The sequence below is a fragment of the Scyliorhinus canicula genome, chromosome 7 (genome assembly GCF_902713615.1).
Source record: "Scyliorhinus canicula chromosome 7, sScyCan1.1, whole genome shotgun sequence".
NCBI classification, from domain to species: Eukaryota; Metazoa; Chordata; class Chondrichthyes; order Carcharhiniformes; family Scyliorhinidae; genus Scyliorhinus; species Scyliorhinus canicula.
Window position 1 is genome coordinate 115,690,962 of NC_052152.1, and position 12,418 is coordinate 115,703,379.

General features: G+C 52.3%; 1 protein-coding gene across 1 annotated transcript in view; it reads right to left on the reverse strand.

Annotated features, from left to right (window-relative positions):
- The window catches only part of cltrn (collectrin, amino acid transport regulator), a 67,564-nt gene that overhangs the window by 3,689 nt on the left and 51,457 nt on the right, over positions 1 to 12,418 (reverse strand). The window contains exons 4-5 of the mRNA XM_038802740.1: positions 4,459 to 4,575; positions 4,161 to 4,355 (exon numbers count right to left, since the gene is read on the reverse strand). Of these exons, the coding sequence (XP_038658668.1) occupies positions 4,161 to 4,355; positions 4,459 to 4,575 (312 nt within the window). The remainder of the gene's footprint in view (positions 1 to 4,160; positions 4,356 to 4,458; positions 4,576 to 12,418) is intronic.

A 12,418-nucleotide genomic window follows, 5' to 3' on the forward strand; every position in this document is an offset into this window, starting at 1 on the left:
TTATATAAAGAAGGATTGTTTATTCATTTATTCACTCCAAACGCCTAAAGCTACATCACTCACTTCACATACACAGTAGAAAACAGAGTAGTGCACTTTTATAAGTCATAAACAGAAAGAACATTTGTAAATCACATGTTACAGTAGAAACCTAAAGTAACCCGGGACGGTTTGAACTAGGTTCCAAGGAAAAAGCTATATCTACAGCCACAGGAGGGCATTCTGGGACTGACATTCCTCTTTGAAGGGAGAGTAGATGACGCAGGAGACTGGACAGCCGCTAATCCATAGAATCCCTGCCGTGCAGAAGGAGGCCATTCGGTCCATCGAGTCTGCACCGGCCCTCTGAAAGAGCCCCCTACCGAGGCCCACTCTCCCACCCTATCCCAGTAAACCACGCATATTGTTCATGGCCAATCCACCTAACCTGCACATCTTTCGACTGTGGGAGGAAACCGGAGCAGCCGGAGAAAACCCACGCAGAGACGGGGAGAAAGTTCAAACTCCACACAAACAGTCAGCCAAGGCCAGATGAACCAGGGCCCCTGGCGCTGTGAGGCAGCACTGCTGACCACTGTGCTACCTTGTCATCCGTATTGATGTAGATCAGCCAGAGGAGCAGTTCGAGCTACTTTTGAAGAGAGAGAGAGAGAGTGGATGAGAAAAATAGTACCCTCATGAGTGTGACCAGGATTCCAAATTGCCTGACTGTTCTGGTAAGGATACCAATGACATCGGACAATCTGATGCAGGTACTGACTTTCACAAAGGGAAACCAGGAACAGAAGCTCTGCAAATGGCCAAGGCGACACCTGCAGAACACAAAAGCTGCCTCCCAAAACCCTGAAGTCAAGGCTAAAGAGGAAGTGACTAAACTGCTGGTATATGAGCTGCTGATCTCACACACACCTCAGATGTACATGGGCGAGTAACTTCACCCAACCTAGTAGAGACAGCAGAACAACAACCTCACCCAGTAAAACATTGCAGAGTGAAAGAACCTGGGGTAACATTCAGCACTATTCCAGATGTTGCCTTGACTGCTGAAGCCCTCAAAATGCTGATACCTAGTGTGGTGAATGTGGTTCACACCGGATTACAATCTGTATATACATGTGTCTGTATTGTAAGTGCAGTTGCACTACCTGTCCTCCAGGGGGAGTAGCTCTGGGACTGCTCGAGTTGTACGGGGCTTCTCCCTTGGCTCTGCCCAGGACTCCCCCCCCCCCCCCCCCCCCCCGGAAGCTGCTGTATAAAAGATCAGTGCCACATGGTCAGCCGGCCAGTTCACCGAAAGTTCAATGGCTAACAGGCTGGCTCTGTTGTGAGTATATTAAAACCGCTATTCTAATCCTACAAGCACGTGTCCGTAGAATTGTTGGTTCCAACACCTAGCCAACAAGAAACTCACACTGGCATGAGGGCAGAGCTTGCACAGGATGACAGCCACAATCAGAAAAATAAAAGCCTACAGCATCAACAGACATATAGCTAACTCCAATTGATAATTATCTTCATTTTTCTCTTTTTCATAGAATCATCGAATCCCTACAGTGCAGAAAGAGGCCATTTGGCCACCCGGAGGAAACCCAGGCAGACACAGGGAGAACGTGTAAACTCCACACAGACAGACACCCCAGGTCAGAATTGAACCCGGTTCCCAGGTGCTGTGAGGCAACAGTGCTAACCACTGTGCCACCTCACCGGGTGACCATCGGGTTCATTCTTGACTACGACATTGGGATTGCCCAGCACAGCATTCCGGGTGCAGGGATTGTTGGATGTGCTTAAGCAATTGGATGATTTTACCAGGCAATGAGATTGATGGATCAGAAAACCTCAGACCTTCTACAGCTACACAAACTTTGACAGAAGCTGTCCAGGTCTCATTCCTTTGAGAAAGAACAGCTAGCTGCATTCCCTATGAAGGGGTTGCATGAAAGCGAAAGAAGCAAACATCTGGTTTATACCTTTATACTGTTCACCAGAAGCAGGAATCTCTGTCTATGATTCAAATGGAGACCAGGAGGACTATGGAGAACATGTGTCCTACACGTCTTCTAGGAGAGCGGAGAACGCAGTTGGAAATTGACGTCACTGATAAAAGAGCCGATAAAGTTGGGGATTTGGGAGCAGTAGGATGTGCAAATAGTGAATAGTAGTTTAATGAGTATAATGGAAGACTTGGGGGGGGGGGGGGGAGGATGTTGTATAAAGGGTTAAAAGCTATTACGCTAACTGCTAACATACACCATCAGTGATGTCAGATCTCATGTCACTGGAGCTCAGGGAGAGATGCTTCTGGAAGAAGCCTTGTGCTTATCTATCCCTGAACATTACTGTTTCTAGTTAATGAATGTTTGGAAGTTCCTGAATGTACTGTTTCAAGTAGTCTCTGTTAAACACACCCTGGGGCCGTTTCTGATGATACGTCTTATTACAGGTCAAAGGTCAGCAAAATCTTGAACCTTAAAGCCAGCAGAGGCTTTACATACCAGTCCGAGCGAGAACATTCTGTACAGGATCAGTATCACTATGGTAACAAGGCTTGCAACACACGCCAAGGTTTAAAGTAGATAAGTGAATAGTATCATTGGCAACATCCGGCTAATTGCCACGATTAATTTATTGTTTTATTTTAGTTGACAAACAGGATCAACACCAATGAGAAAGCCAGAATGTTATAATACCAGACTCGAGGAGTTTCAGAGCAGAAACTTCACAAACATTTTGATCTTTATTCTTATAGTTTGTCCCCCCGCTCAACATAGAATGTATAGCTCAGAAGCATTGTCACTCAGCCTAAGTGGCCAATACCAGTGTGTACATATAGTTATAGTTTGTAGTTAGCAGACACTTGGCTATGAAAACTTTCAGACAATGTCCAGGCTCCGGTTCCATACATGTGTGTCTCTTAAGCCTGGACAAACATTTCCAAAATTTCCTTCACTCCACCGGCTCGACCTTTTAAGGCGAGCTGCGATTCTCCGAGGCCGATGGGCCGAGCGGCCGGGCCTTCACCCCCGTTTCAACACGGCAGCAAACGCACCTGCTCGCTGCCGTCGTGAAACGGGCGCCAGATGCCCGTTTGGGGCATCTAGAGGCCCGATTGGCACGGGAGCACCACGACTGAGCTCGGGAGGGGACAGGCCCGCGATCGGTGCCCACCGATCATCGGTCCAGCGTCCAAAACAGACGCACTCTTTCCCCTCCGCCGCCCGGCAAGGTCAAGCCGCCACGTCTTGCCGGGCGGCTGAGGAGAAAGACGCCAACTGCGCATGCGCGGGTTGGCGTTGTCCAACCTGCACATGCGCGGCTGACGTCATCGGCCGCGTCAGCCGCGTGATGCTTGACGTGCGGCCTTGACGAATTGCCGGGTCCGTAGCCGCGCATGTGCACACCGGCAGCAGCCGCGCCTTGCTTCATGGCGGATATCGCTCATGGACCCGGCCCGCAAAATAGACCCCCCCTTCGGCCGGCTAGCGCGCCCTGGAATTCTCCACCACAAATGTGCAAATTCGATACAGTCAGCCAAGACCGGAACTGAAACTTATCCCGAGCGCTTTGAGGCAGCAGTGCTAACCACTGGTATAGCAATGGGCAATAAATGTTGGGCTTAGCCAACAATGCCTGCATCCATGAATAATTCAATAAATAAGCACCAATGGAGAAGCCTAATCCAACATGGTGGGCAACGCATTTCTGGCTGAAGATATCCATGGACTCCTTGCCAACTGCAGTCTAGATGGAACAGATGGCGAATAGGTGCACTGCCATCGAAAATGTATGTCTACAGACATGACACCGTGAGGTAAAATAGATTCTTATCATCAATTGAGATTGAACAGCTCCTTCAAAGATCTCCAGGACAAACATGAAGGACCGAATGGTCTCCTTACATGGCATAAGATTCTATGATTATATGTGTCTATAAGATCATAGAAACAGGAATAAGAGAATGTTCATGGGAAGATATCCCTCAATACAGATTACAGTATCTACCAAGTGCCCCCCCATTAACTCAACTTTCACCCATTTCATTTCTTCAGCAAAAGCCATTTTATAACATTCCCTGCTCCCCAAGTGTTATTTCAACAATATCCATCCTTTCTGGAACTCAGACCCTTCAATGGGGCTGAAAAATAACTCAAAATACTCACTTAATCTTGTCACGGTGACCGGTGATGGTAATCGCAATGAAACCGACCACAATCAAGCCCATGATAACACCAAATACAATCAGCCAAACCATAACAGATGGTTCACTGCGTGGGGCCAAGGTGGGTTCGATCCCCAGAAACTCCAAAGTGCGATCATCCAGGGAAAAGGCATTATTGAATCGCGGTCTGACCATTCTGAAATGGTTAAAAACACAACATCAGTCGAAGCTTCATCGAAAGGGACCGCTCATTGCGCATTTTCTTCCAGCAATTTCTACACAAGTGATTTAAGTCATACCTGATTGCTTCTTCGACAGCAGTCTTGGGAAGAGGTTTCGACAGGTCAGAGGAATTTGTCACCACAAAGTAAAATGAGATCCTCTTCGTTTCTGCACATATGTGCACGTCAGATACACTGGAAAAATAATGACTATAATTTCAGGATATTTTCTGTATGTGGCACTAATATCACGAGCCTGTGTACTTCTATTTAAACAGGGTGTATCACACAAGGTAAGGATTGGTTAGCTTTGTTGGCTAGACAGCTGGTTTATGACGTAGAGCGGGGCCCAACAGCATGGGTTCAATTCCCAGACCATCTTCTCATTCTCACCCGTTGCCTGAGGTGTGGTGATGCTCAGGTTAAATCACCAGCCAGCTATCCCTCAAAAAGGGAGACGCAGCCTGAAATAACCCTCATGAGGCCCAGCAGGTAACTCTAATCAATCTCCCCGGGGGACTTGTGGAATACAAGCTTCCCTGCTAGTGGGCAGTGGCCCACTAAGCTGAGGCTTGTAATCAGATTGTACAAGACCCAGCCACACTGGAACCGGCATCCTGGTAGTCCCGATGTAGGGGCAGTTTCCTGTGACTAATCTACTGTTTACTCAACTGCTCGGCCTCCTGGATCTTCACAGGGTGACATCCACATCATACAAGTGGGCAGTATAGTTGGAAAGAGAAAAATCTTGCGGCTGCACTCAGCACACAAGGATGAGTAGGAGGGTATAGTGAAATTGGTGTTTTTGTTAGGTTAATATTCACCCCTAGAGGGAACTAAATGGGATGAAAATACTTGAAAAGTATGGATTATCATAGAATTTACAGTGCAGAAGGAGGCCATTCGGCCCATCGAGTCTGCACCGGCTCTTGGAAAGAGCACCCTACCCAAGGTCAACACCTCCACCCAATCCCCATAACCCAGTAACCCCACCCAACACTAAGGGCAATTTTAGACACTAAGGGCAATTTATCGTGGCCAATCCACCTAACCTGCACATCTTTGGACTGTGGGAGGAAACCGGAGCACCCGGAGGAAACCCACGCACACACGGGGAGGATGTGCAGTCTCCGAACAGACAGTGACCCAAGCCGGAATCGAACCTGGGACTCTGGAGCTGTGAAGCAATTGTGCTCACCACTATGCTACCGTGCTGCCCTGGAAGCAATAATCTGTGAGAAATAGTACATCTGAAGGTGGGAGTGTTATTGAAGTCACTCCATTGGCTGATGCCGGAATCGTGAAAAGTGATTGGACAGAGAATAGGTTCCGACGCCAAAACGTGACGGGTGCCAATTTGTTGCCAAATCGCAATTCTCTGTCACCTCAACAGCGGCGTCAATGCGTACTGGAACGCACGTACAGTAAACACTGTTTGCATATTATTAACGGGCCTGACCGGGTATTCTCCGGGGCCTTTGCGATTCTCCTCCTTCGATGGCCGAGTTCCTGACTGTGCGCTTCACTTGTGCTTTAAAAATCGTGAAACCAGCGTCACGGCTGACAAAGGACAGAGAGAGAGAGTAGGTAGGACACAAAGAGAAACGACTGTGAGATGCCGGGCTAGACACTGGCCAGGCTGACTGGGGTGGGGGTCCCTGCAGGGATGGGAGAGGGGGGGTGATGGGGGGGGGGAACAGGGCAAGTGGCCCGGGTGACCCCCCCACCCACCGGCCTGAGGCGGTGCCCAGGCATGGACCGCCATTACCGCGGCAACATGCTGCACACCCCACTGACCACCCACCATGCGCCTGGTTCTGCAGACTGATACTGACTGTGTGGGTTTCCCCACACCGCTCTCACCCTACCCTCCGCCACGCCCCCACACCCAGCCGCTACCCAACGGTAGCCCCCCCAGGGCAACACTCACAGTAGCCCCTCTGGGGGCCACGGTGCATACTCCTGGTGAGGGCAGTGCCAGCCGACAGTACCCCTCACATCAAGAACATGCGCTAAGGCCAGAGGCCCCCAGAGTGCTGCCCAATGATGGGCCCAAGGGTTCGGGGATTGGTGGGGGGACATGTGGGGGCAGAGCCCATGATGCCAACTGCGGACACCTTGTAGCCCAGTGAACCTGGTTGAGCAGGGGGTATGCGCCATGCTAACATGTCGGCCTTTCACACTCTGCATATAATGGATGTTGGAATTCAACCGCAATTGTGGCCATCCTGCTAGTCGCCGCAGCCCTGGGGGATGTCCTGCAGCTGCTCGAGGAGGAGGATGCTGCAGCAGTGGAGCATGCCACAGAGGGACAGGTGGCAGCCACCCAGGATGGAGAGTGAGCCACCCAACAGGCCGAGGAGAAGGAGGTGCAAAGGAGGCACCGCTCGTGTGTACGGGCAGCGCCTGTCATTCGAGGACCTGCTGGTCAGGGCATGCCATCGAAGACTCCAGCTGAGCAGAGAGACAATGCAACATATCTGCCAGATGATGGCACACCTGGCACCACGTGGGTGGGGAGGACACCCGCTCCCAGTGGCTGACAAGGTGTTGGTTGCCCTTAACGTTTACGCTTAGCGACAGGGTCCCTCCAGGCACCGAGTGGGGACCTGTGCGGCATCTCACAGACCTTGGTGCACAGGTGTATTCTCACCGTCATGGATGCCTGATATGCCCAGGCGGTTCAATGCATCCATTTCAATGTGGACGAACCCACCAGGGGATGGTCGATGGGGTGCATGTCGCCCTACTTGCACCTGCAGATGACAGGCCGTTCTACACAAACTGAAAGGAGTTCCACTCGATGAACGTGCAGTTGATATGTGACCATCAGCTGCGCATCGTACAAGTCTGTGCCTGATACCTGGCAGTGTGCACGGCGACTTCATCCTGGCACACTCGACGATTCCTGACATGTTCAGGATGGGGGGTTGGCTCCTGGGCGACAAGGGTTACACACTGCAGTTGTGGCTTATGACACTTATCCAGAGGCCACAGGCCGACGTAGAGACCCGCTACAACGTCGCCCATACATCGACCAGGAGCGTGATCGAGCGATGTGTTGGATGAGGAGGAGGAACGCCAGCCTCATCTGATGAGGAGGATGCGAGAGAGGGAGGACAATAGGCAGGACATGAGGCCCAGGCAGGCAAGGGAGTCCGCACGAGTTGTGCGCCAGGGGCAACCAGCATGGGATGCTCTGATTACCTCCAGGTTCACCAACTGGGCGGGTAGTGGTGGGGTGTGGGGATTAATGTCTGACTTCTGCCCAGGTAGCACTTTCCACCGTCCACCTAAGTGATCCCTGCATGTGAGCTGGCCATTCCACCACACGGTGCCTGGGGTGAGGGTGGTGAGGACGGATGGGGGGGGGGGGGTGGGTGCTGGGCTACCCACAACACCCGCCCATTCCCCCAACATCTGGCCAGCCCAGACCACCCACCCCTCGCACCCATCTGACAGAGCACCTGAGACAGGTTGTAACAGTGTGAACAGGTGTTTAATGTGAACAAATAGCTACAGATTTGTGCCCTAAACCCTGTAAGAAATCTGTGCCCTGCACCCATGCCATCTAAGTGATGTCTAACTTTCTGGCCTAACACTATGCCCAGGTAGATTCCCAGACGGTACAGCAGAAGTGGAGGTGGCCTGCTGTGATTCCTGCCCTACGACCTGGGTTCCCGTTGGCTGGTGACTTCTGGGGCGACCGGGCCTGGATGGGCCTGGCTGCTGCTCGGGTGTCCCAGATGGCATGCTGCTGCCCTAGTCTGCCCGCTGCCCACCAGATGCACCAGGGACAGGAGGAGGGGAGTCCGAGGTGCTGGGGTGTTCCAGCACTGCCCCTGCGGGAGTCACCAGCACGGGCCCCATCACTTCCTCGTCCTTCGGGGTGCCCAATGGCCCCCAGGCTACTCCATGGGATGGGTAGTAAGTGGAGCTATCCCCTGAGGCTCCCCCATCACCTGGTGCTGCCAGTCCTGGAGGCCCGCTCTGGTCTCGACCAGAGTCTGCACGCTTGTAGTCATGGAGCACAGGGAGTGGACCATCTCAGTCTGGGACTGCGCCTTACCACGCAGCGACTGTGCCACCATCTTCTAGGTTTGTGTCACATCAGCCAGTGATTGCGCCATCTCCCTCTGGGACTGGGACATCTCCCTCTGTGTCTGTGCCACAGTTGACCAGCGCCTGGGCAATGCCGCTGACGTTCCCAGCCATGGCCTGCTGTGACTGGGCCACGTTCAAGAACGCCACTGCAATGTCCAGGTGAGTCTAGCACATTGTTGCCTGTGAGAGGTCAGCCCTGTCCAGGGCCTCAGCCTGCGCCTGCGCAGAACGTCCCAGCCCTTCGACATGCCGACACATAGCCGCCCAAATGCCTCTCAACCCGGACGCCACCCATGCCATGTTGGCCTGGTTAGCATGCAGCGTTGGCACCACCTCCTGCTGCTGCACGTGGTTGGACTCCTCCAGCTACACCTGCTGGTAGTGGATGCTCGCAGACAACCCTTCATGTAGTCCCTGGCTCTGCGCTGAATCTCCATGATTGATGGGACTGTCTGTTGCAGAAGCCCGAAAACCATAGTTCCTGGGGTCGGCCTGCCCTCCGAACGTCCGGCCCCTCAGGTGTTCCGACTTTCATCTGCTGTATCGGGTCAGCTGTGTGGTGAGCACCAGATAGTGTCCTCGGAGCCTCTTCACTAAAGTGCCCAACCGAGGTGAATGTCTCTGGGATGCTGGAGGGTGTTGCAGACAGCTGTGACAGGAAATCTGTGTCATCCTCCAACCCGAGCTCCGGGGTCACCTGAGTCTTGGGCGGAGAGCTGATGTCCAACCTGCTCCCATGGCTGCTTGGCTCACATGGGGGGCTCTGGCTATGGCACTGGCTGGGGGCAGGGGATGCCAGATGACCCACCCCATCACCAGCAGCTCCTGTAATACACAAGACAGACGCATGATTGGATCGCGGGCCGGGAGGGAATAGGGATGAGCGTTGGGGATGCGGGGAGGGGCTGTAGTGTGAGTCTGGTGGTGATGTTGGGGTGGTGTAGGGTTAGGGTGGTGTGGGGCTGGTGTGTGGTGGGGGTGAGGGTGGGAGTGAGGGTAGGGGTGAGGGTAGTTGACACACGTAGCATGGGGAACCACAACTAAGCGGGATTTCACTTCCTCGGCCACGGCAAAACTCCACCTCGGTGACCTCCCTTTCCTCCAGACTGCTGACCACATCCAGGGCCCTCTGTTCTGCCACAGTGAGGGCCGCAGGTCGCCCTCCTGTCTTCTCCCGCCCCCAACAGTTCTGTGTGGCCTTCTCCTGGGGTAAGGGGGGAACAGAAAACGACAGTTTTAGACAGTCAGACTCATGTAGCCCAGGGGTTGGGTAGCTGGTGGCTTCAGTGGCCAGGGCAACAGTCATGGCGGCCGGTATTGGTGCTGTCATGTGGTGCAGGGTGGGGTTCGGTGCTCTCCGGTTGAGGAGAGGGGGTTTCGGGTTACAGGTGTGTGGGACAGGGGTTTAGTGCTGGGGCACACTGCTGCCTACTCACCCTGGCCGCCATGAGGAGGTTGTGCAATTTATTACGGCACTGCTGGCTGGTCCGGACAATGTTGCCTCAGGCATTGACTGTCTCTGCCACCTGCACCCAGGCATGATGAATGGCAGCAGCTGGCATGCTCCTTCCCGGGCTGGGGTACAGGGTCATCCTGTTCTCATCCACAGAGTTCATGAGGGTCTCCAACTTTGCGACCACGAACCTTGCTCTCCTTACTGCCATCTTGTGGCTGGGATGGTACATGTGGAGAGTGATGTGTGTATATGCAGCTGCAGCTTGTCAGCCTCCTGAGTGTCAATGATGGACCCGGCGAATCCCGCACCGTTTCTCATTGGAATCGCTTGTATTCCATGTGGTGCTGGTGCTAGCCCCTCCACGGTCGCTGAATCGGTTCAGGTGCGGCGCCAGTTCGCTGTTGTGAAATTCCACTGATTCTGCATTGGCGTCAACACTGGTCTCAGAAACAGAGAATCCTGCCCAGAATTTTTTGGAGTAAATAGAGAAAATATGGGCACGATTATCCGACTGCCGACGCCAAAATTGCGTTCGCCGATCGGCCGGAGAATCCCTTTTTACTCCAAAATCGGGGCGGTGCTATTTCTCCAATGCCCTGCCCCATAAAATCGGCGTACTCGAGGTGTACGCTGCACCGCCATTGGGACAGCCTGAGGACATACCTGAGGCCTTCCCACAATGCTCTGCCCCCCGATGGGCCGACTTCCCGACCGTCTGTCGTGAGTCCTCTCAACTTTCGTAAACCTGGTGTGGTGACTGCGGACTGTGTCCAGCGCCGCCATAGTCAGGGGGGGGAGCCATTCCGCTGGCAGGGGGGGCTTCGGCAGGTCTGGAGGGACTGGTGGAGGTGGTCCATAGGTGGCGAGGGGGGGTTACAGGGGGGAAGGTAGGGCTTTACGTGGCTTGGCTGCTAACTCCCTAGTGGACGGAGCATCAGTGCGGGGGCGGCGCTGACCTTTTGGTCGTAAGACTAGAAGCATTCTCCGGACATAGCCGCAGAATCAGAGAATCTCGCCTGGAGGGGTGTTCAGAACAAGGGGACAGAAACTAAAAATTAAAGCCAGACCAAGCACGGGGTGATGTCGGAAACACTTCTTCAAATCTAAACTCTTTTGTTCCAAAAATCTGTTCAGAATGTGCGTTAATTAAAATCTCTATTGACTTTTGTTAGACAGGAGTATAGAGGGACATGATATAGATCAGCCATGACCTCAATATCATTAAATTGTAGAACATGTTCGAAGGCTCGGATGGCCTACTCCTGTTCCTGCACTTCCTTGCACCATTGTCCCAACTCACTAAGCAATTCCACTTACTTACTCATGCACAGTGTTTAAATAAAGCTGGAGCCAAAACATAAAGTAATAGCAAATATAAGCACGCCAATTCGAATCAGAGATTTTTGCTCGTGTGTTGGATTTTAGATGGGTTTCTTTTAAGGTGGAAGTGCAGGGAATGGAGCTGATTGGAGAACAAAATATCAATGAGTTTGCACAGCCTTGATTGGCTGAACAGCTTCTTTCGCAGCGACTGGATTCTCTGATTCTAAGCTCATCGGCCACTGTTGGAAACTGATTCTGTCACTATTTCACCTGCTGCATTGGCATCTCTTGGTGTTGAGGGAAATCTGACACATTCACACGCTGCCTATCTCTCCTTGTTTAATCAGGCAATGGCCTGGGAAGCCACATTTATCCCTCTTGTTTAATGGGGCAGTAACCATGGCAGGAACCAAAGTTAAACATATTTATTACAGCAGGGTAGCATGGTGGTTAGCATAGATGCTTCACAGCTCCAGGGTCCCAGGTTCGATTCCCGGCTGGGTCACTGTCTGTGTGGAGTCTGCACGTCCTCCCCCTGTGTGCGTGGGCTTCCTCTGGGTGCTCCAGTTTCCTCCCACAGTCCAAAGATGTGCGGGTTAGGTGGATTGGCCATGCTAAATTGCCCGTAGTGTCCTAATAAAAGTAAGGTTAAGGGGGGGGTTGTTGGGTTACGGGTATAGGGTGGATACGTGGGTTTGAGTAGGGTGATCATGGCTCAGCACAACATTGAGGGCTGAAGGGCCTGTTCTGTGCTGTACTGTTCTATGTTCTATGTTCTATGATTTCCCCTAAAGAGATTGCTGAAACAAAATACGCTGTAATGATCAACTGACGATGCGATGAACTTCTGAGTAAACAAAGGACATACAATATACAGCGCACAAAATGGTGATCACGTCCAAAATATGACAAAAAAAATCTCCTGAGAGAGCTGTACATAGAGTTACAGGGAAATCATCAGGATACTAGAAAAGGTTTTTTTTTGTTATTTTCATTGAACAGTTTGCTTCACCAGACATTAAAATGTTGAAAATGAGGTGGAAAAAGAGCTGCATTGCTGAGGGCAGCACGGTAGCATTGTGGGTAGCACTGTTGCTTCACAGCTCCAGGGTCCCAGGTTCGATTCCCTGCCGGGTCACTGTCTGTGCGGAGTCT